Source organism: Eubalaena glacialis, chromosome 12, assembly GCF_028564815.1.
Source record: "Eubalaena glacialis isolate mEubGla1 chromosome 12, mEubGla1.1.hap2.+ XY, whole genome shotgun sequence".
Taxonomy (NCBI): Eukaryota; Metazoa; Chordata; class Mammalia; order Artiodactyla; family Balaenidae; genus Eubalaena; species Eubalaena glacialis.
In genome coordinates, this window is record NC_083727.1 from 3,746,137 (window position 1) to 3,771,610 (window position 25,474).

A 25,474-nucleotide genomic window follows, 5' to 3' on the forward strand; every position below is an offset into this window, starting at 1 on the left:
TACCTCACATGATCTCAATTCCCTACTAGGAACTTCGTGGATAAAAACACTAAAATGACTAAATGATCATTTAGAGACTGGCACCTACTATGCACTAGAACTCCAGGTACAGTTGGATGGGTCGTGCACTGTACAATCTGTACATCTCCATAGAAGATGCCCAACGAAAGGCCACTTACCTTTGGCTTCCTGGGCTTTGGAAAGGAATTAAAGAGTGCAAGGGCATTTTGATGTTTTTCAAATCACAAAAAGGGTTTTATTTTAAAAAGGAAAACAGGCAAGCAAACCTAGTACTCCCTGTTCAAGAAGGCCAGAGGCATATGAGGAGGTCAGAGGAGAGATCTCTTGGAAGGGGGCTGTGTACCCTGGTTGCCCGGCAACAGAGGAGCCCTGGGGGAGGGACTTGGAATGTTTGTCTGTCTCCAGGGCAACTCCCAGCCTCCGCAGCTGCAGTGGGGAGGTGGTGATGGCTGAGGATTCGGAGCCTGAATGTAAGTGGGCATTGAGCGTTTTGTGTTTGGTGTTTGATGTTTGATTGCCTAGGAACCCAGCTTCTCTAACCCAGTGTGAAGAATCAAAACCTTTCTTGTGGCTGCAACTCAGCTCCCGGATCACCAGGGTTTAGGATTGGATTTGGGGATTGGAAACTTCTCAGAAAATCCAATAATAAAAGGCAGAGAAAGAGGTCAGATGTGTGTGTGTGTGTGTGTGTGTGTGTGTGTGTGTGTGTGAGTGTCTTCTGGGAGGAGGGAGGATGGGGGACATTTCTAGACGCTGTTCGTGTGTTCTTTTTTAAAAAAACCACATTTCAGGATTTTTTTTAGCACATGGCCCTTCCACAGTCTTGCTAAACAACCACAAACCACAGGAGCTCCACACCGCTGCGTACAAAATGCTTCCCCATCTCTGATTTAGTTTCACCTCTCTGGAGGCTGGGTTATTATGATTTTACAAATGGGGGGCAGACTTCGCCCTGGGTCTTCGGACTCTGAAGCCCTTGCTTTCTCATCACACAACGTGCATGAAAACGCTGATGACTCAGGTGAATTTGGGACAGAGAGAAAACTTGTTGGATTGAAGCAGTCTGAATTATAAAATATTTTAATGGGATTTTATTACTTCCAAGTGCATTTGTACTGGCCTTTGTGCATTGGTTAGTGGGCAGGTGAGACCATGGGCTGTGGAAGCAGCTTTCCAGGAGCCGTGCACACCTGATTAACCACCAGTGTCTCAGTGTCCACATCTGCAAAAGGGGATGGTAAGAGCACCTGTCTCCTGGGGCCGTGGTGAGGACTAAATGAGCTAGTGCATGTAAAGCGCTTAGGATACCAAATGTAAGTACTCGTTCCATTTGCTATTACTATTACTGTTTCTTCAACAAGGTAATGAGTTTAGTTCAAGGGTGGCTGTACCATATTTCTTTTTTAAAATTAATTAATTAATTAATTATATTTTAATTTTTTTAAACATCTTTATTGGAGTATAATTGCTTTACATTGTTGTGTTAGTTTCTGCTTTATAACCAAGTGAATCAGCTATACATATACATATATCCCCATATCCCCTCCCTCTTGCGTCTCCCTCCCACCCTCCCTATCCGACCCCTCTAGGTGGTCACAAAGCACCGAGCTGATCTCCCTGTGCTATGCGGCTGCTTCCCACTAGCTATCTATTTTACGTTTGGTAGTGTATATATGTCCATGCCACTCTCTCACTTCGTCCCAGCTTACCCTTCCTCCTCCTCGTGTCCTCAAGTCCATTCTCTACATCTGCGTCTTTATTCCTGTCCTGCCCCTAGGTTCTTCAGAAGTGGGCCATATTTCTGAATGTCCTCAAATGCCTCTTGGAGACGTTCAACCAGACCGAGAGCTTCCCTCACGTGCACACTGGGATTGGTCTCAGGGACATGGCCCAGTCAACTCACTGCAGGAATCTCCCAACTTAACAAATAAAGGCGAACAGCAGCCGGTGTGAGTGCAAAAGAGTCTTGGAAATGTTTGCTGCTTAAAACGTGATTTTGTAAGTTCTTTGACTATTTCTTCTGCGTGCAATGACTCAACATACTAACTGTGTTTAAGAAAAACCCTCTTCTTTATAAAGAATATAAATGATCGTGTCAGTCCCCTCCCTGGGCAATTGTTCTCAACACTAGGAGTGAGAAGAATTTCTAATTGTGCTACTTTAGCTCTTGTCAAGCTCCTGTCTGCTTCAGGTGTGTTGCCTCCGTCGTACCGACCGTTCAGACAGTTTTGCACAAAACACCTGTTTCTTTGTGTCCCGTGGGGGTGTCAGTGTTGTTCCCGGGAGGGCTGGGAGGGAAGGAGGTGGGCGCCCAGAGTAGAGCTCATGAGGCTGAGACAGAACATCCAAGCACACTTTGCCGGGACATCCGTGTCAATGTCCCTGACTCTCAGGAACTGCCCTACAGAATTAAATTCATCAAGTAACTTCATTTCACGTGTAAAAAGCACAACTCGGTAGTTGCACATAGAAAAGCATCTCACCTTATTTTTGTATTTCTTAATAAGTACATAATCTGTAAATTAAAAGTAGGAAGAAAATTTAGTTGCCAGGCAAATCCCTACCAAGTAAAGTGGGTAGAAGGCCAGAGTTGGTGTTCGGTGCCAGCGAGGCTGAGATGCCTGCATTCCAGCCATGGGAAGTGCATGGGGCAGCGGTAGCAATTCTACAGTCGGTCAGCCCTGGAGGTCATCCTTTCTTTAATAGGCAAGTAAAGAAACTGAAGTCGCTCTACTCCATAAGGTTGGGAGGTGTCACTGCTTTCTTCCGTGTGGGGTCCCTGGGGGAGGGAGATGGTGGGCTCTGGGTGGCCACCCGTCACCTCTCCTTGCAATGCCTGCTGTCCTTGAAATGCCACTTCTGTCTAGGGCTTTTGCGGCCCCTTCTGCTGGCCACTAGCTCCCGCCACCCTGTCATCACCATCCCACCCTTCCTATCACAGATCAACTAAACCTACGTTCCACTCACTGCCCCAATGTATTAGTTTTCTGCTGCTCCTAGAACGGATTGCCACAGCTTAAAGCAACACAAATTTATTATCTCCGTTCTGTAGGGCAGAAATCTGGGTGAGCTCAGGTGGCCTCTGTTCAGGGTCTCACTGGGCTGAAATCAAGGTGCAGGCTGGGCTGCCTTTCTTTCTGGAGGCTCCAGGGCACAAACTCCTTCCAGGATCATCAGGTCATTGGCAGAATCCTGTTCCTTGAGGTTGTAGGACTGAAGTCCCATTCCCTTGCCGGCTGTCAGCAGGGTCCACTCCCAGCTCCTAGAGCCCTCCCTCTACTTCCTGCACCTGGACCCTCCACCTCACAACTCCCAATGGTCCTGAATCCTTCTCAGGCTTAGAATCACAGAACTCTGACCTCCCCTTCTGCCACCTCTCTTTTCTGACTTCAGCCAGGGAAAGTTCTGTGCTTTAAGGGATTTATTAGACTGGACCCAGATAATTCAGAAAAATCTCTTTATTTTAAGGTTATAACTTTAATTAAATCTGCAAAGTCCTTTTGTCAGGAGCATGGCTTAGGAGGTCGACATCTTTGAGGCACCATTACTCTGCCTTCCACTCTCAACCAACCTAAGAAAGATAATTGACATAAGATCTCTTTTTCCTTTCTCAGTCAACACTGTAATGTGTGCTTCTCCCACAGCACCTGTATTCTCCCTTATCACAGGTGTTCATATCTTCTTCCTTATCGGACTTTAAGATTCCTGGTGGGACATTTGCTTTATCCCCTAAGAGAGAGAGCACAGTGTGTGGTACAGAACAAAATTTTAAATTATTATTTAAAATTCTGAAAACATTACTTCTTTTCCACATTTATTCATTAAACTAAACAATTACCCCTGATCTTTTCCCAAAGATGCTAGTGTGAATACAACATAGTTCTTTCCCTTGAGGAAATTTAAGAGTCATAGCAGAAGTGTATGCGAACAGTCCCAATGCCATCTGCTGGGTTCAGGAAAGAAAGATGACATCTTGAGAGGAGTTTTAAAATATCCTCCAGGTGGATAAGATGGGACAGAGCAAAATAGCCAGAAGGAGAGGGTCCACATGGATGGAAAGATGCCCCATGTAGGCTCTGTTAGGAGTTGGTAGGGGACCACAGAACACAGGGAGGGACCGGGTTGTCTGAAGCCTGGCACCCCACCTGGCCTGGCCTGTTCTCTGAATTCTTGCTACTAACACATTCCAGGATATTTGCTGACTTCAGGATGGAAGTGGGGGAGACAGAGCACAGAAAACACAGGTGGTGTAGGATGTTCTGGAAAGAGACCAACGAGATTTCCATGGGATGCCAGGGTTCCCAGAGTTCAGGTAATACAGGGCAGTGATTTCTAATAATTTTGATGTTAAAGACCTGTTGCTTGTATTCTGAAAAAGGTGAACAACACCCCGTGTTTAAAAATATCAAATGCTAACAATGGTTGAAATATCTGTTAATTTAAATCTAGTCCCCAAAACCTATTACTATATCTGCCTTATCAGTATCTATTGAAAAAGTTGGTTTGGTTTTACTTAAAGCAAATTTATTCCCTGATCATTTTGTAAAGAATCAAATTTTCCATGAACCCTTTCAACTTTTTTTCCTGTTTGTCAGCTTGAGATGGCAGGATATGCAAATCACAATGTTTACAATTAGAAAAATCATTAAAATATTCATTGCTGAGATGGGACCCCTGGTACTTATCATAAGATCTTGGCAGAGAGAAACGGAATCTGGATTCTCCAAGTCTAGTGAAACAAGTCTTCCTGCAAACTAAGGAAAACAATTCTAAGTAGGAAAGTGATTTTACTAATTAATTTGCTGGTGGCTTTAAATCATTTTTGGAAATAGAATAAACAAAGGAAAACACAACAATTAAGTCACCTCCTCCCATTTTCCAAAAAGAGTGGGTCTAATGTGTGTGATGGTGAATTTTATGTGTCAACTTAGGTGGGCTACAGTGCTGGGTATTTGGTCAAACATGCTGGATGTTTCTGTTGAGGGTGTTTTTGGATGAGATGAACGTTTAAATAAGGAGCCTTTGAATAAAACAAATTCCCCTCCATAGTGTGGGTGGGCCTCATCTAATCAGTTGACGATCTTAATAGACCAAAAACTGACCTCCCGCAAGCAAGAGAAAATCCTCCAGCAGAAGGTATTTGGACGTGAACTCTGTCTCTAGCCTGCTACCTACCCTGCAGATTTTGGACTCTCCAGACTGCATAACTGTGTGAGCCAATACCTTACAATAAATCTCTGTCTCTATATATTCATCCTTCTGGTTCTTTTTCTCTGGAGAAGCCCAAATGATGGAATGTTTTTTTAGTGCTTTCTTTACGTGTTGGTGCATTTGATGAATTATGATTATCTGTCTTGAAAACTTGTTCTATTAATATTTTAACATTTCCTTGATACAAATGAACTTATTTACAAAACAGAAACAGGCTTGGATTGACATGTACACACTGCTATATTTAAAATGGATAACCAACAAGGACCTACTGTATAGCTCAGGGAACTCGGCTCAATATTATGTATCCTAAATGGGAAAAGAATTTGAAAAAGAATAGACACATGTATATGTATAACTGAATCACTTTGCTGTACACCTGAAACTATCACAACATTGTTAATCAACTATATTCCAATATAAAATAAAAGGTTAAAAAAAAAAAGAAAAAAGGAATTCTGGCTGAAAAAATTTTTTTAACATTTCTTAACTGGTTTCTTTGAAGTACTAAACTACTCAGCAGGGAAATTCTCAAGTATCCCATTGCTAGAAGTGTTTGCTCCAGGATCCAACCGCACACGAGGGAAAGGATGATTCCTCTCCAGGTGGGACGGTGCAAAGGGAGCCTGAGCTCTGGGCTTGGGCAGAGAGCAAGAGCCCAAGCCCAGAGCCCAGGCTTGGCTTGGGGTGGGCGAAGCCCTTGGGTGGCCCGAGTTCCCTGCCCCCTGCCGTACGTGTCCAGCACAGATCCTGGGACTGAACATGAGGCAAGCACCCTGTGGTTGCACCGTGTCCCATGGCACCAGTGACCTCACGGCAGGGAGAGTGCTGGGTGGGCCTGGCCTAATCACATGAGGTCAGTCACAGGGGAGGAGTCAGAGGTCGAGGGCACGGGAAGTATGCAGAGTGCCCTTGCTGGCTCAGGGATGAAGGTGGCCCGTATGGCCAGGAAGGTGGGTGGCCCCAGGAGCCAAGAGTGACCCCCGCCAAAGGCCAACTAGGAGGTGGGGACCTCCGTCCAACACCTGCAAGAAACTGGCTTCTGTCACAACAGGACTGAGCCCAGGATCAGATTTCCCCTGAAAGCCTCCAAGGACCCAGCTGGGCCCACACCCTGATATCCTTGCTGTGATCCTGGAGTGGAGAGCTCAGCCCGCAGGCTGAAGTGCCGACCATGGGGTAGCGAGCTAGTCTGGGGGTGTGAAGCTGCTGGATGTAGGGGGGTTCGTCACACAGCACGAGACGCTGTTACCCCTCCTCATACCCTCTGTGCCCTCATTTCTTCTCTCAGGTGGCAGTGGAGACAATGACATGTCCTGATTTATGGTCCTGCTTTCAGATGTGGATTGGCCAGAGGAAGGGGTTTGGTGTGGGTCCCAGAAGGTCCTGCCCTGGCCCCCTTTGCTCGAGCCCTTGTGGAATGAGGGAAGAACCCAACAGTTAGGGTAAAAATGCTGCATTCAGAAATCAACGCTGCCACTTGTCAGGTGCCGGGACTTGAGTTGATCACAAAACTCCCCTCGGCTTCCCTGTCACCAAAGGGGCCTAGTTACAGGTGTGCCTGTCGTGTGGATTGAGGGGTGTGGCAGGTGTGGATGTAGGTGAATCCTGGGCCTCTGAGAGCTCAGGCCAGGCCCTCGAGGGCCCCGATGGGGCTGGTTCATTGCTTTGCTCCCAGGGCCCCTCCCAGCTCGGGTAACAAGGCAGTGATACGACGTCTGCTGGCTGATTCCTCCAGGATTCGCGGGGAAGGTCGTGCATCAGGCCTGCCTCTCCATGAGCATCTCAGCGACAGCCCAGGAAGAAAGCCCCTCCCCCGTGTCATGTTGGAGTCTGGGCCTACTCCTGTCCTACCAGAAGCGTTGAGAAGGTGTTCCCTGGACTGCAGTCCTTTGATAAAAATAGGTGGCCTTTACGGAGTATCTACTCCATCCATGTGCTTGTTTGCCCAAAGCAGTTCTATTTGGTTGGCCGTCGGCCCTTCGGAGTAGGACAGTTCTCCTGATCGTGCAGAGAACTGCTTCAGAGAGGTTATGTAAGATCTTTGAGCTCACACAGTTAGGGCACTGACTCAGAAGGCCGGCGTTTCCCAGTGCCCAAACGGACTCCTACCTCCGGGACCCTTTGCGGAGGGAGCTGGGGCCCCTGTCAACACAGCCACGGGTTTCACTCTGGGGCTCATTATCTTCCTACACGGGGCGGGGGATGTGTGAACGCCTCATCAGTCATGGACCGGTTTGCTCAGGGACTCCTGAGATGTTTAGTTTTAAGGGAGAAAGAAAAACACCTTTATTTATTCCCTAGCATAGCTGTCTTTAAGCGTCATTAAGAATTATGATCACGCCTTTAGATTTTTTTCTAGAGCCTTTGCTAAGAGAGTAAGAAATTCCCTGTTGGATCAAAATCCCCTTTTCCTTCTTCCTGGCATTGCGGGTCCTGGGCTTTCTGATGGGAATTGCCCGTCACGTGCCCTGGTTCACCCCTCGTCTGCAGCCAGGCTGGCCTGTACTCTCTCCTCTCTGTATGCGTGGGCTCCTGCTCTGGGAGAGGTATATGCCGGCTCAGCAAATGTACACAGCCCTCTTACAGCCTCATTGTGGAGCCAGAGTGGTATTTAATACTCTTCTTGTCTTTCCTGACCAGTTTACCTAAGGTGGAAACACTGTGAGACACCAGGTATTCAGACTCTGTGCAATCTAAGGACACTTCTGAACAAACTCCAGAAAGACCACAGAGATGATGTCTACATGTACACCTCCGGACACCTGAACCCCAGCAAGCTCTACAGGCCTCTGGAGACAATCCTGTATCACTGGCCCAATGCCAACAGGCCCAAGGAGACAAACGTCTTTGGAGTAGAAAAGCCATCTGATAAGAAGATTAAAAAGATGAAAGATGCTTTAGCTTATTTTACCATCAACACAGCTGTGGGCCCAAACGATGCCAAGAACACACCACTCTTCAGGTATTTGAACCCTCTGACACATGGTTCCCACACTTCGGAGGAGGATTTGATTCCAAAGAAGGGTTTGAGAGAGGAAGGGTCTCCTGAACGGCCAAAGAGAGAAGAGCTAAGATGGCCCAAGATGAAGGTTCTGAAGTACAAAGAAGTGAAGTCCAGCCGTGAGTGTGCGACGTCCCCCCCAGGCAGGGACGAATTCCAGTATCTCAGCTCACACTTGGCTGGCATAACAAAAGCAGACAAGTACAGGAAGTTCTTGAGTTTCCAGAAACAAGTTCTTGCAAAGCAAGATGTCTTGAAGAGTGACTTCACTGGGAGCAAGGTAGCCACGTGCCATGAAAAGAAGTTGGAGCAGGTAAGGAGGGCAGTTCTGCGATACTATCGGTACCCGTGCCAGTCCTGGGAGTCTAAAGATTGTGGGTGGAGGCTGGCTCTCTGATGCCTCACTTACTTTCCCAGGTAGGATGGAAAAGGGCTGAGAATATCCCACGTGATGTAGATGGTAACAGTTAGGGTGAAATCAAAGAAGGTCAAGTTTGGAAACTGGTGCCTTGGAGGTGATTTCATAATGGATAGCGATGGATGCTGCAGAGCAGCTACAGTCAAGCAAGTGTCCCTGGGACGGCAGAAGCACCCGAGGAAGAGGTTTGCCTGACTCACTATGGAAGAATGTGAAGAGAGGGCGAGGAGAGAGTTGAGGGTGCAGGTGAAATCCGAGTCGGAGCCAAGCGGTCTGTAGAAGGTAGTTTGGCGTCATGGGACATGCTGCCGTGAGCGACCGAGGGCTGAGAGTGGTACTTAGTGATGGGAAGGGTGAGGCTGCAGGGAAGAGTCTACATATGAAATAACCAAACAGTGATGAGATTTTTGGCTGAGAGGACTGATAGAAAGAGATGGACCTTGAGGACACTGTAGAGGCAGAGAGTGAATCCCTGATTCACAGGATGCAAGGGAATAAATAAAGAAAAATCAGGCAAACATAGGTTCTCAGCCCCAGGCGGTTTGGCCCTCAACTCTGCTGAGACCCAACGCTAGGGGGCGGGACCTGTGCCCCCTGAGAGAAAGCCCCATGGGCTGTCTGATTCCTCAACCTGAGAAACTAATCAGAAAGGAAAAAGAAGTCATCCTGAAATGGGCTGGTTCTCTTTTTCCTCCAGAAGCTCCAGAAAATATGTGTCTGTGACCCTGACGAGTTCAACAGACTACAGGTCTTTGGAGAAGTCTTTGAAGATATTTGCAAGAGTTCTTTGATATTTGGTGATATCTTGAAAGAAATTAAGGTAAGAGAAACATGCTTTTCCCAGATAACAATTGAGAGCCATGCATGATTTTTTGCACACATGAGCTCAAGCCTCACAGAAATTCTGCTGAGTATCATGGTGTCTGTTCTACACATGAGGAAAATCATTCACGGAGACTTGAAGGAATGTGCCTACAGCCACGTGAGTCATAAATGGGCCACGTGAGATAAACACCCAGCTAGCTCACTCCTGAAGTCCATATATTTATACTAAAGCTTCCTAATTGTAGATAAACTCTTATAAACTGCACATATGTGACACAGAAACGTCTATGGTTATGCATATATAATTTTATATGAATCTTTAAGGAGTTCTAAGTGTGTTGTGATTTCATGGTGAAAGTGACCATCATAGCATAGCTGAGCTGGAATTAGGTTGCTTGTGGAGTCTGCTATTGTCCAAGTCCCTAGAACAGGCAAGGCTTGAAAACAGGGTGTGGTGGTCTGCCCTCCAGAGAACATCTCCATCTCTGGAAGGTCAGTAGGACCCAAATCCCCGGAGCATCCTAGTGGCAGGAGGTCATATGTTGTACGTGTGTCAAGGTATTTTGTGATTCTATCCTGAAGACATCAATAGTTAATATTCAAATATGCTTTAAAGATGGTGAGATTTTGTACATTTTAGTGTGTATACTATTTAATATATTGCAGGAGCATTCTTACATTTTTTAAAATGATCTGAACTGACGTCCTTAGCCTCCATTTTATTTACATATGCAAAGAATATTACATTGTACTGTAATCTCATAACACATTTCCAGTGGATCTTTCTTTCTTCTCTCCTTTCTCCCTTGCTTCCTTTCTTCCTTCTTTCTTTTTTTCTCTCTTTTTTCTTTCTATAGGACGAATATGAACTCTACATGTTATTACTTCTGAAGACCCAGCCCACAGAACAGTATAAGGTAACAGTCAATCATGCAAGTCTTAAGTAGAACCTATTTCTTCATATTTCCTGAACACTGGAAAACTGTCTGAATCAAAGAAGCCCCATTTGTGCCTCCATAATGTAGAACAGCTGACACTTTTAATAGGAATGGGCTTTATACTCATGAAGGACACTCCAGGTAAAGGCAACAGTGAGGGGTGGGCGGGGGAGGCACGCACGTTTCTTGTTTTTTGCAGTATCTCTGGCCACCAGTTCTCCGTGATCTCTGCAGGCCTGTCCTTCTGTAACCCAGTCCTCACGTGTCTGCTTCACTCAGAATCGGCCCTCTCTCTCTCCTCACTCTCTGCTGGTAGATGAGATCCCTTACACTGATGGCTCCTGGCTTTGTATGCATCACCCCAATCTTTCCTGTGAGTTCCAGATTACAGTGTATCCAGCCAGTGTCCCCCTGGAGGCTGACACTTAGGTGTCTGAGTCGGCAGGTTACAGACCTTAAAATAGGGAGATCTTCTTGAATTAACTGGGTGGGCCCAATCTAATCACACGAGCCCTTAAAAGCAGAGAACTTTCCCTGGCTGAAGTCAGAAGGGAGAGGTGGCAGAAGGGGAAGTCAGAGTTCTGTGATTCTAAGCCTGAGAAGAACTCAGGACCACTGGGAGCTGTGAGGTGGAGGGTCCAGATGCAGGGACTAGAGAGAGGCCCCTAGGAGCTGGGAGTGGACCCTGCTGACAGCCGTCAAGGGAATGGGACTTCAGTCCTACAACCTCAAGGAACCGGATTCTGCCAACGACCTGATGATCCTGGAAGGAGTTTGTGCCCTGGAGCCTCCAGAAAGGAAGGCAGCCCAGCCTGTACCTTGATTTCAGCCCAGTGAGACCCTGAGCAGAGTCCAAAAGCCACTCAGATTTCTGCCCTACAGAACAGAGATAATAAATTGGTGTTATGACACTAAGTTTGTGGTAATTCGTTATGACAGCAAAATAAAAGTAAGAAAATGTCCCACAAACATCTCCAGTTTCCAACACTGTTGTTAAGCTGCTGTTTACTGAACATTTGCTGCCACAGTTCGTGTGTGGTCCTTGTCTCCTGATGCCTCACCAGCTCCTTCCAAACTGTACCTTCTGCATTTTCCCAATGAGGTGAAATAGTGTCCACCTGGAAGCTGGGTGACCTCTTGGCAAATAAGGTTTGTGCAGATGTAATCAAGCTCAGATGCGGTCGTTACGGTGGGTCTTAATCCAATGACTGATGTTCTTAGAGGAAGAGGGAAGTTTGGACACAGACACAGCACGGAAGCAGAGATGGGACTCTCCGGAGTCCCAAACCCTGGAGTAGCTATAGATGTAAATGGTTTGGGAATATAGAGGGTGCTACGTTAGTAATTACTGGAAAGCATGTACAGTTGTTACCCTCAGGGGAGAGCAAGAAGCCCACATAAACTGTGGCTACCTCCTCTCACTGTGCCAACTTCCAGGGGTTCCCTCCAGGCTTAAGCCACACCTGTGGATGCTTAGTAAGGAAGATGGACTACAGGAATGACGTTATCACTTACAAAACTAAGAGAATGTAGCACTGTAGCTAGGATGACTTCTGACATTTTCAATAAAGTTTAAAAATCCTATCTTATAAATTGGGAAGAAGAATGTCTTACTTGGTCTAGGAAAAAAAAAAAAATCACAGCCTGGCAAGGAAGTCCGTTCTAACTTGGTTCTTAATCGAAAATCACATGTTTGCATGGTGTTCTTTGTTTTGAGCTTTTCGTGCTTCAGAAAAAAGCTTTTGTTTGGCAGGAATAAGCCATGGCTCCAGCTGGGGGTCTACCCTGTTCTTTACTTTTTGAGGTTAAGTCATAAAGGAACATATATGCCCATATCCCAATCAAACACCAGAATGAAAAAATCCCCAGGCCATCAGGGCACTAGATCCTTCTTTCTGCTTCTGGAAACTTGGCAGCCCATCACTTAAGAAGGCAGAGACCTTTGTTTCACCACATTTGAGAAGCATCACTTTATATCCATATATAGCCATCGAGTTAATGTCGTTTCTCACTAATTAGGAAGAAACAATTGTGGTGCTGATAATAATGCGCTCGAAGCACTTTATTTGGCACTTTCCTTCCCCCACACAAACCAACAGTGAAACCCCACCACTCTAAATGTCTTAGGAAAATAAGAACTTAAGATTAAAAAATATATACCTTACCCAGATCTTCACGTGGCGATTTATCCCTCCTCTGATATTCCTCCCTCCCTTCTGTCGTCCCTATTTACCTATTTTGACTAGAATTTACATTTTGGCTCAGGACATCTTGAATACACTGTATTAACAGAAAAAGGAAAATCCTCACCCTTGCTTTGTGTTTGTCTCACCTGTTACGGCCTCATTCTGCCCAGACTTTGCTGACTCACATCCAGGGGCTGGAGACGAGGAGGGTGAGGACCGCAGATGTCACCCAGGCCAGGGAGGAACTGAGGGCGCTCGTGATGACCATCAAAGCAGCCCTGGACCGTAATGACAAGTGAGGGTTGATCTATGCTGGGATTACACTTATTTTACAATGTCTTAAAACCATGTGACAAGCATATTTTACACTTTTTCCTGCCTTGTTGGGTGTGGCACCCTGCCTTCATCAACACCAAGCTGGTCGCCGGGTCTCTTGCACAAACCGTCACACACGTGACTAGGATGTTCTACTAAATCTGGTGTTTCTATGAGGGGAGTTTGGGGAGGTTTCTGAAGGAATCTCAGGTCCTCTTCGGTTGTCCCCTGAGGATTTATTGTTGGCTGAGTATGCTGCAAAGTCAAGATAGCTTTTAAGAATGCCCTAGTTATTTTTTTAACTTAGAAAATCTTTTAAACTCTGTGATTAGTCTTTCAGGGCGAAACCACAATCTGATAGGGTATAATTTTTTTAAAGAATTAAAAAAAAGATGGAAGTAAATCTGACACACTCAAAATATGCTCAAGCAAACAAAACAAGAAACAAAAACCAAACATCAAAACTCTGCCTTCAGTGTAACTAAAAGACAGAAAGTGTCCTAAATTCAACATACCTGAAAATAGAAAATAAACATTCTGTGACAGTGAAACATTATCTACTCTCTTTCTGCAAAACTTGGTGAGAGCAAGGTCAGTCTGGGTCAGAGAGAAGAATGGAGTTAGTAGGAATCCTAAAATTGTCTTAAAAGCACTGTGTAAGAGAGAGTGAACCACCCAAAGTGAAAAAACTGCACAGGTTACTGGGGGGTCCACAAGAGCACTGACTCAAAAGAAGGGGACATAAAAGTGAGTGCGGAAGCAAGGAAACAATTCTGAGATGATGATATGGGTGAGAAGAGGGTTAAAAGGAAGTGATCAGCATACTTGGAAGAGAAAAATTAGCAAGGGAGAGAAATTTAGAACCCCTTAAGAGAAGAAAATCAAAGGGCACACCACAACCCCTCCCACTACTGTTTTTCCATCTCTTCAAAAAAAAAAAAAAAAAAAAAAAGAAATAAAACAAAACAAAATAAAATCCAAACAACACAAACAAAAGTATAATTTGCTCTGACAGAAAAGTGTCTTCTTGAATTAAGAATCTCACAAACTAGGAGCCCTAACCATAAAAATGCAGAGTCTGTGTCCACACAGCTGACTCTAAAAAGAAAACAGAAAATAAGGACCCATATAATTTAGTTGATGAAAATCCCTAACATCTGGCAACAATAACAAACAGCTGGAGAAGAAGACTGTGCCACAGCCCTGCAAACTAAACCAAATATTCTCAAAAGAGCATTTCAGGGTATAAAAACAACCTTGAGTCATAAATTTAAAACCTAAGCACAGAAATCAACAGCAGCAAAAGAGGAGGCCATGAAACAAGATTTGACAACTGAGGAAAGATAGTGAAAAAGTCAAAATTATATTATAGATCAAGACTAAACTAGGACATGCCCAGGGAGGAATAGTTTTGAATGAAAATGTAACAAGGGGCATTAGAAAAAAGCAAGAAACAATCAAGAGAATTAAAACGTGATAACTAAAGAAAAAGAGTCAGAGAAAAAGTGGTTGAAATAAAAGACAGGCAAAGAAGATCCAACTTATATGTAATGGAAGTCCCCAGGAAGAAAAACAAAACAGTGAAATAGAAACATAAGTAACATTTAGAACTGTAACACATTAAAAGTTTTTTTTTTTTTTTAATTTATTTTTGGCTGCATTGTGTCTTCGTTGCTGTGTGCAGGCTTTCTCTAGTTGTGGTGAGCGGGGGCTACTCTTCGTTGCAGTGCACGGGCTTCTCATTGCGGTGGCTTCTCTTGTTGTGGAGCATGGGGTCTAGGCACGTGGGCTTCGGTAGTTGTGGCATGCAGGCTCAGTAGTTGTGGCACGTGGGCCCTAGAGCACATGGGCTCAGTAGTTGTGGCGTGTGGGCTCTTGAGTACAGGCTCAGTAGTTGTGGCTCACGGGCTTAGTTGCTCTGCAGCATGCGGGATCTTCCCGGACCAGGGATCGAACCTGTGTCCCCTGCATTGGCAGGCAGATTCTTAAACACTGCGTCACCAGGGAAGTCTCATATAACACAACACATCAAAAGTTTGTGGAGACTAAACCCTCTGAAATACATATTAAAAAGGTTTTCACCATTATTATTAACCCACTTAACCTTAATTTCTTAAACTTGGAGTCATAATACTTTCCTATTTCTTTTAGTCTGTCATAAAATGAGTTAATGTGTATGAAAATCTTAAACCATCAAGCCCCTTGTAGACAAGGCAGTGTTAAGTCATTTGTGGTGCTGAGGTTTTTAACCAAATCACAGGGTTTCCCTCAGTATATGCAAGACTTATTTGATTCCTTTTTCTCTCTAAATCTATTAGAGATAGTCAGTGTAGTTTATTTTGAACGAGGAAGAAGATACAAAGAGATAACAGAGGTTTTATTTCCTCCTTTTAAAATTTCTTGTGTTTTATTTTTAGTTTAAATATAGTGGAATTTGTAAATTGTATCTATGGGATGCAATCATAATTAACAGGGAAAATGCAACATGTATTCCAATATCGGTAGGATTTTTCCATTATTGGCCTCATTATTTCATTATTGGCTCTAGAGTGTAAAATGCTAGTTTCTTTGCCTCCTTGCTTCTTAAAAATTCAAGTCACAAAGTAATATCAATAAATGCTGTAAGACCAGCTCCTTTACCAGTGGCTTAGGCAATCTTGGTAAGAAAGTATTCTTTTGTTTATTGAACTTGACTGATTCAGGCTCTCATACATCTTCAAATCACCATTCTTGTTAGAAACTAAGAAGATCTGTTCTTATTTCTCAATTTTAAGACTGTAGTATAAAATAGACAAAAGGAAAAAGGTACAAACAGGGTTCTAACACATCACTATGTTTTATCACCAAACCGTAGACTCAGAAGTGAATTGGAGCTGGAACGCATGTTGCTGCAATCCACTAAGAAGAGATCAGGTGAGTGAACGTGTGATTGATCTTCTGACGTGACTTTTGCTGTGACCTTCGGGTGAGGAATCTTCACACCTGGTCCACTGTTCATGGCCTCTTCTGTTAGTTGTTTGAAAGAGAGGTTCAGAGAGGTTATTACATTTTATTCCTTTTTTTCCCCATCAAGTTCTTTAGAAATTCAGTAAGTTTTCATTTTATCTGAAGTGGTTTAAATGAAATACTTTAAAGACACAAGGAAGCAGTTGATTTCTTTAAGAGATTCTGTCAGGGCCAAGATCATTATCCCAGTTTCTGCTGCTTTGGGCACTTTTGGTTACTGAGTTTCTCTGTAACAAGAGACAACTTGTGTGCATTTCATTTTCCTCCAGGATCTTTGTGGGTTTTAGTGGAACACTGAATGAATTCAGGACCTTATGTAGTAAGAATTAAGTCAAGCTTTGACCAAGATATTTGGAATAGATTCTAAGAAAATTGACCAAATGGTATAAATATGACAGTCAGCTCCCCCGAGGAAGTGCTGAAGGACTAAACGCTGTTGATTTTAGAGAAAGTGTCTTGAAATATATAATAGATTTTAGCGGGGGGTGGTGACAGTGAACACTTCAGCGCAACCAAGTGAGATGGAAATAGAGGAAGCGGGGCCGTGGCCTGTGGTTTCCAGGGTAACAGCAAGGAAGACAGCCCAGCCTGGTTTTCACAACCTTTACATCTTTATTCCTGCATCAGAGGAGGCAGCTTCTCCAGACAGCAATGAGTTTCTGCCCAGGTCTGGGGTGCCCTCAACCCACCCATCTCAGCGACCCACTCACATGGCTGTTATCTGAACTGGTTTCATCTCAGCTGCTGCCTGGTCATTGGGGGCAGTGACAGTGCTTCGCTCAGTCGTTAGGAGGGTTCAGCGTGATGACCCGTGTGCGGCAGGAACACAGGGCCTGGCACGGTGGAGTTGCTCTGCCTGTCGGCTCGTATCGTTATTACACGTCGGCAGGAGCACACAGTTCGCGGGAAATTAATTACATTTTGTGAACATTTATGCAGTAACAATATTAAAAATTATCTCAAAATCAGATACGCAACTTAGAGTTTGATTAAATAATCAAAATAAGTCCAATTAAAGTATGCTGCTCATTAATCTTTACTGTTTACACTTATGATTCACTCAAATGTCATTTTTCCTCCAGGCTGGTTCCACACTAACTCGACCTGGAATCACTTTTCTCCGCTTAGCATCTTTGAGGTTGTTCTCACAAGTCTAACAGGTTTTGAGACCGGTTTTGAGAAGAAATCTGGTGTCCTGTATTCGTCCTCCTTTATTCGTTTTCTAAAGTTTTCTCATTCGCAAGCCTTCTCCAACCATACACATTTTCTGTGGAATTGCCCCCATTTTGATACCACAGTCTTCCTCTTTAGGTAAAAAAGAGGAACAGTTGGGTCACACTCCTTTTGGCTTCTTTGATGACAGTTAATTGTTTCAGGTGAAACCCTCAGGTTAGATCAAGGTGGGGATCAAAGACTTTCTTTGGTAGCATCTCTCAGAGTTCGGGTAGAGGCTTAATGACTGTTTCTGCTCTGTTAGCTCCTCACGTATCAAAACTTACCTTCCCACTTTTCCCTTCTTCCAAATTTGGCAAGTTTGAGTGACAGCAATGACTTGGGTCCTGCTCACCTATGTATAAGTAGGTATGATCACTCTTTCTGCCTTTTTTCCTGTCAAAAAGGAGTCGTCGTTCTTTCTCAAAAAAATAAAACCTCCCACTCATCAGAATCTAGCTGTGCTGCTTGAAAACAAAGCAGCCTTAGCAGTGAGTTACTCTCTGTCTCCACCGCCTCTCTGTACTCCTTAAATACGGATATTTATTGGAGCCCAGCATGTTTTTGGTTCAATCCACATGTCTTTGATTCTAAATCTCTTCCCTGCTAAAATACATTTTTAGGCTTAAGATCTGTATATGCCACTGCCTACTGGACATGGCACGTGAGTGTCAACTCAACAAGTCCAAGGTTGGGTTCGCTCTCTCTCTCTGAATTTACATGTCCTTGGAAATTTCCATGAATGGCATCTCCAAATGCATGGCGGCTCAAGTCAGAACACCACTGACAGGCGTCTTCACTCTCTTCCCTGCAACCATGTCAACAGGGCTTGTAGTAAGTGGCCGTGGCCAAGTTGGGTTCAAACCCAGCTCTTTCTTACCTCTCTGCTGCACTGAGCTCATTATTCCCTTCCCACCACATCTGTTCTTAGCTATGGCCATGCTGAAACCTAGGGGTTATTTTGATATCTACTCCTCTACATCCAGATCATGGCAGCTACCATGATCTATTCTATTCTAGTTCTATTTCCTAAATCGTTCCTCTCCACTTCTCTTTATGCCCCAGGTTCTATCGTGATCTGATAATTTGAATGACTGCAGTAGCTTCCTTACTGGCCGTCCAGATTGGAGTCTTGCCTTTCTCACTTTTGATACCATAGACAGAGTGACCATGGTTGATAGTGTTTCTTCCCAGCCTAAAAGCCTTCAAGTCAGCTTTGACTGATTTCTTCACGTAGGTTAGAAGACCTTTTCAGATCTGCCCCCTGTTCCTTTCTAGTGTCATTTCTTCATGTCTCTCACCAGTCCCTCAGTGCCCCCATCCTACTGTGTAACTTTCCTTTTACTGAATGTGCCAAATTCTGCTCTTCTGCCTCCTCCCCACACCCTCCCGCTTGTCTGACTCCTGTTCATCCTCCTGGTCTCAACTTAGTCACACGTCTCTGGCAAAGTCATCCATCCATGCATCTTCCCCACGCTGTGTTAGGCACTCAATAAATACTCATCAATTATATAAATGAATTAAAGGAGGAATCCCTCCATTCTTGGATCAGATAATTTTTTCCTTTTATCTCCGTTGCTATGCCTTTACTGTTTATATTTTTAATAGGAAAAGATTCACAATATAGAAAAATATATAGATACCAAGGCAATGAAATACATACACTTAACTTGGATCAGATCATTTTTATTGATGTGCTTGAAGTTTGAGTTACATTATAGTTTATAACTATATACAACATACATAATATTGTTAATACATAATGTTATTAATAAGGACTAAGGTATTAAACATAGAATACTTTGCTTTTAAAAAATATTCCAGAATCACCTGAGAAAAATGTAATGAAGGAGGAGCGCCTTACTCTTATTGAGAAGGTTGAAAAAAAGAGGTGTGAAGTGCTTAATAAATGGGATGAAATTCAAGCTCTTGAAAGAGAAATTAAAACAACTTTGGTTCATACTGGAATTTTGCATATCACCGAGAATAAGATTCAAAGCTTAGAGGTATGCAAATTGTTTATTTGAATGTTTACATTGTTCTTTTGCTGGAAGACCTTGGCAAACACATGAAGCATTTTGATTTTGCAGTAGGGAAAAAAAATAACATAACATTTGGTCCAAACATATTTTCATTTCAAAACACTTATAGCAAATGATTAGAAGAATTAAGAGATACAGCTAAAACAACAAAAATGAAGGTGATAAAAATTCTATAGAGCTCTGTTAAGGGTCAAATTGGATCTCTTTCAGGTCAGTTGACATCTCTTAAAACGTAACAATTTTGTATAGAAAATGGTTATCATAAAAATTACTCCCATCATTCAGTGTCTAATATATACTATGTAGTTTAATCTGAAGCCCAGAGAGGCTAAGTGACCTGCTCAACTTGACACAGAATACAGGTGGCAAAGCTGGGGTTCAGTTTAATTCTTTTGGGCCCCAAAGTCCTTATACTTACTATTGAGCCACATAGACTCCATACAAGTTGTACAATTATGCTGGAAGATAGGATTAGTTACTGCCATTGAGGGTCTACTATATTAGACTTTATCAATTGTTGCTAACCATTTTCTTGATAAACAATAAAATATAAATTATGATCTATGTTTTGAAATGCTATGATGCCCAAATTTTTAATGTTATGACCTAATTTTTCTTTGTGCAGAATCTGACTCAATACAACTTCTACTTAAAGAATTTATAAGTGATATTTGAATATTCTTTTTCTCCTCATTATAGAGTTACATATATTTTCCCAGTACTACCGTTTTTTTTTTTAAGTCAAATTATAAACTGTATAGGAAGGTGGTGGTGGTCTAAACTTGTTTTGATTTCTCTCTCTCTATTTTAAAATAATCTGTTCAGATTTCCTTCTGTGTTTTCATTTAGAGTCTGCCCCTTCCTTTTTAAACTAAAACTGTCTTGAGAAGAAACACTAATTTATAGTTGAATTTTTAAACAGTGAAAACAAGTTGTAGCTTTACGTATTGTGAGCATGTTATAATGCAAAATCACGTAAACTTTTCTTTCATAATTAAGACCTCTTTTAAATGGATTGAACCTAGGAAATAGAAGATTCCCTATAATGATTCCATATCAGTAATTTATAATACTTTAAATATTTATTATTTATATTTGGCTCCTTAATTCAAATACTGGAGGGTACAATAGAATTGCATTTATTATCCTATTAAGTAACTGATATCTGGATCTGGATTCGAAATGTTATTTCTAACCAGAAGAAAAAATAACTAAATATATCATGGATTTACGATGCACAGATATTTCTGTAAACAATACAAAAATACTATTTCATTTAATTCCCAACAACCCTAAGAGATAGATGCTGTTATTAACCCTCTTTTTCAGATAGGGAAACCAAGGCACAGGTATACTAAGTAACTTGATTAAGCTCACAGCATCAAGTAGTAGAATTAAGATTTAAAGTCAGCCCAACTTCTTAATTATACATTATCCAGCCTCATGACGCAATTGCGAATCCTTTTCAATATGGTGGATATCTGGAAGAGCAGATATCCTCTCTTCATCATTATTTTCTTCACAATTATCTTGGATATTCTCATTTACAGTATTAACTAATTTTTCAGTTTCAGTAATAATACTCTTGGTATTTTTATTGTGCTTCTAATGAATTAGAAATTCATTTGGGAAGAAGTGACAGCTTTACAATATGAGCACTCCATCTAGGATCATTTTGTATTTGTTTATTTTAATGCACTGGTCTTAAATATTTTTTGTTACTTTTGTTCTTGTGACTTTTTGGTATCTGTTACTATTGTGAATGGCAACTCAAAATTTTTTTCTTAACATTACAGTTTATAATCAGTTATCACTGATATTATGTGACTTATTGATGTTTGTATTTTTATATTGTATCTGGCTATCTTAAAAATTCCGTTATCAGCTCTGAAAAATGAGGAACTCTTCTACTCTGGAACTTCCCTAAGCTTCTCCAGTGTTTTGCAACATCAACTTCCACCTTCTCTAGTTTTTGACCCAGAGGGCCAGGATCTTTCTGTCTTAATAAATGTCCTTCAAGTCATGCTTTGTTTTTTCATTGTTTTTAAGTGGTGTGCTGTTGAATACTTTTGAAATTAGAATAACAGCATTCACATAATACTTTTTGTTCCCTAAGTGGGGAAAAATATTTAACAAATATTCTTAACCAAGTATCTTTCTTTTCAAACCATTTTTCCTTCAGACTGAAACTATAAAGTTGGAAACGGCAAATAAAATTTTAAAGAAGAAAATACAAGTAAGTTTGTGCGAATCTATGTTTCTCAATAAAAATATTTCCCCTAGTGCCTTCTCGTACTACGTCATAAACCAAATATGAAAGTATATGCATAATCTTTCTACATGATAACGTTCTCTCATGCCAGGAATATCTCGCTATGCAGACATTAGCTTAAAACTGGACAGGTGTAAGCTAATGTATTAATGAAAAGAAAAGCATTCTTTTTTTAATAGTTGAATGTGTCAATCAGAATTGACCATTTCTCTAACCCTTCTGCACATAAAAATTAATTGTAATAAGTTTATTTGGTGACAAGGAATGTAATGTAATGAAATGGCTCCCTTAATGACTTTCCAGGATAGCCCTCCAAAATGCACGGTAACAATTTGTTGTTTCATAGATGGTAGTGCTGCCTTGATTACATATGTATTATATACAGTATGAAGTAGTATGCTATGCCTGATTCTAGAAGTGGTAATGCATTTGGACGTAATCGACAACATTACCGCCGTTACCAATGAGCAGTATCATGCATTATACATGACCAAATGATTTCTGATTCTTGGTAGTTTATTGAAAACCACGTGAAGCAGATCATGGGGAAGAGCAAGCTGAGTGAGGGGGAGAAACAGTGAGTATTGATGCCCCGGTAAAGGAACTGTCATAATAATCTGATGTTGAAACTATCAAGACCGTCCATTTACAACTAGATTACACTGGACAGTACTTTTGAAGTGTTTGCATTCCTGAGTGTTAACTTCACACATGCATGCCACACTTCCTTTCCAGTGCTTAAGAATGCTTAGTCTACCATTGTAAAGCAATTATACTTCAATAAAGATGTTTAAAAAAAAAAAAAAAAAAAAAAGAATGCTTAGTCCAAGATTTCAAGCTCCACTGTATATATTATTCAGCAATATAGAAATAAATTCTTTGGAAAAAGCTGAAGAGTTGAGGGTGAATCCTCATGGGCAGGGATCAGGAAAGTGGGGAGGCATTTGGCTCTGAGTGGCTTTCTTTTCTCAAATTATATGGCTTTTAGTGATACTAAATCTTTGAAACAACCTATACATGTATTATTCTGAAAATTTTAATTTAAAAATAAAATGCTGATTTGTATTATCTGTTACATATGTTTAGATTTTATAGAGTTAATTTTCTTTTGAGTTGGTACCATAGTTTAAATCTCAGGATTTGGAAAGGCTGGGAAAACCATTGATGGTTTAAATATAGAAAGAGCTTATTGTATCAACAAGTAAAAAGACGTTTAGTTGTTGGTGGCGTAGGTTCAATGAAATCATCACGGAACCAGGGTTCTTCTCTCTTCCTTTCCTGCTTTCCTTGAGGATGGTTCTCCTCCTCAGGGCCTCAGCGTGGCCGTCTTCAGGCACTGGGTCCATGTCCCATGTGGGAAGAAAGGGGAAAGTGCAGGACAGGTGGCAAAGAGCTTCTCATTATGAGCTTATTCTGTTGTATTTAGGAAGGAAAGCCCTTCCCAGGGACTTCCACCGTATCTCACTGGCCAGTACCACATCCCAAGGCCACCCTTAGCTGCAAAGGAGTCAGAAAATAGAACCATTCCACTTGCCAGTTTACATGGTAGAGAGAGGAGAAAAGGTGTTAGGATGGGTGTTGACTGAGCCACACAGGTAGATCCAGGTTCTGTGAGGCCTTGTATTATCCTCAAAGGAAAAGAATATAGAAGTACAAATACAAAAGAGGGAAGATTCCTTCCATAGTCTTGGCAGTGAGAATGAACTGACCTGATGTTTAAACATCATTATCGTCAAGGTAAATCTACCTCGGCTGCCACACCCTACTTAGCCTGGAAAATGTTGCAGGGGACTGTGCCCATATGTAGAGAGAGAAACTTTGCTACATTCAAGGCCAAAAGTCTACTACAAATATCCTTTGAAAGAAAGTGGAGGGTTGCAAAGTCTTACTCTAAGTTTTTGAGTAAATGTGTCCTAAATAGATGTTTATTTTGAAATTTTCTTTTATGCTTAACGTACTTTTTTTCTAACCCATTGTACTCATTTGTTTTGTATTTTAAGGAACCTTTGGGAATTTATTAAAGAATTTGTAAAATTAAAACAGACAGATAACTCTTAAGTGACTGGAAGAATGACCTAGGAAAACTCACAGCCACCATCTACATAGTGAGGATGTTTGCAGAGGTATAAATTAACGAAGATACATTTCATTTTGTCAGTTTTAATCTCCAATAAAATTAATGTGGTATATGTATCCTACTCAAGATATTGAAATAAGTACATGTATTCATGTGATTAGTTTTACTTTGTATACATATTCATAAAAATAATAGTTCTTAGAGTATTTTCTGCTTCCATTCAATAACTTTCTCCAGGAAAAAAACCTTTCAATTATTTGATAGGAATAGGAAATTCAGCACTGCTGCAATACAGATTAAACTTATTTCTTATTTGCCAATGCAAGTTTATGTATAAGCATTTAATAAAATGTAATAGTCATTGAATAAATATCCATTTAATTAAATGATACAGTGCTCTACCGCCGTTACAAAACTAGCATGGTGCTTTGCACTGCACATGTCTTAGCTGATTGTGATCTTCATGACAACCTTTGTATCTGCACTTTGCCTATAACACGGTCTGAACACTCAGAGTAAATGCAAGTCCAGTTACTTTGGACAACCGTATATAGGGCTGCAGTGAAGATCAAATGTCAGTGGTAGGTATAAACATGAGGGTTTTAACCCTAACTTGGAACAGTAGGGTTTGAGGTTAGAGAGAGAGAAAGAGATAAGCAAGGTTTACTTTCTATGGACCAGAAGGTGTGTTCATCACAGGTCTCCTTAAGATGTGCAGCTCTTCCTAGGGCATGATCCACTCTGCTTTCAGAGACACACGGGTGGCAACTGAAACAAACATTTTACCATGTATAAAAATAAATTAGACTTTATTAATGTTTGTTGAGTTCTCTATGTTCACGTTGCTTTCTAAGGGTTATTTATGTTCTTTGGAATCTTATTGAGTAGGCACCTGATATCCCATTATACAGGGGAGAGAATGAAAATGTAAAATGGTGAATTGATTTGCTTAAAGTTCGCTTAAATAATAGAACTGGGATCCAAACCCAGATGTGGCTTGCTCAGTTCCTAAACTCTTATCACTGCAACGTGCCATGTCATTTTGACACATCACCAGTCAAGATATAGGGAAATGAATTTCTGCAATGTCAAAGAGTGACATAAAGACCACTAGAACTAAAAACAGACCAACACGGGGGCTTCCCTGGTGGTGCAGTGGTTGAGAATCTGCCTGCCAATGCAGGGGACACGGGTTCGAGCCCTGGTCTGGGAAGATCCCACATGCCACGGAGCAAATGGGCCCGTGAGCCACAACTACTGAGCCTGCGCTCCGCAACAAGAGAGGCCGCGATAGTGAGAGGCCCGCGCACCGTGATGAAGAGTGGCCCCCACTTGCCGCAACTAGAGAAAGCCCTAGCACAGAAACGAAGACCCAACACAGCCATAAATAAATAAATAAATAAACTACATTCCTTTAAAAAAATAAATAAATAAAATAAACACCATGTCCCCATGGTGAAACATAAAAAAAAAAAAAAAAAAAAAAACAGACCAACACACAAAGCTGCATTTATTTGCTTGTCAAGAAAGGGAGAGCTATTCACTCAAGAGACGGGGTCAGGGAGGATCTACTTCGGAGGCAGAGAAGCTGGATGCAGAGGCAAAGGGATGTGTTATTCCATGTTATGAGGGCTTCTGGCTTTAGGGACCAAATGGATTTGTGGGGGAGGAGTGGAGGGGCAGGAAAATCCTTCTTTCAATTGGCCATTATTCTGGCTAATGCCACAAAAACACTGTTTTTGAAGAGATATGAGATAAACTATAATAAATCTTTGTCAAGATCAAAGTCTTGTAGCAGTCACTTTGGTATGTATATCCTTGGGACTGGTTAATTTTTCTTTAAAAAAAGTCATCCTACTATTCATTCATTTATTCAAACAACATCCATTGCTTGTCATCCTATTATTCATCCATTTATTCAAGCAACATTCATTACATCAACATTCA

The 25,474-nt window shown here is 41.9% G+C and overlaps 1 protein-coding gene across 1 annotated transcript; it reads left to right on the plus strand.

Moving 5' to 3' along the window:
* Positions 1–466: 466 nt before the first annotated feature.
* C12H6orf118 (chromosome 12 C6orf118 homolog) lies at positions 467–23,508 on the plus strand. The gene is made up of 10 exons (XM_061207523.1): positions 467–491; positions 7,876–8,549; positions 9,352–9,474; positions 10,337–10,396; positions 12,774–12,898; positions 15,773–15,831; positions 18,961–19,142; positions 21,361–21,414; positions 21,966–22,027; positions 23,451–23,508. Exons 1-10 carry the CDS (start codon positions 467–469, stop codon positions 23,506–23,508), a joined length of 1,422 nt encoding a protein of 473 aa, XP_061063506.1.
* Positions 23,509–25,474: the final 1,966 nt, after the last annotated feature.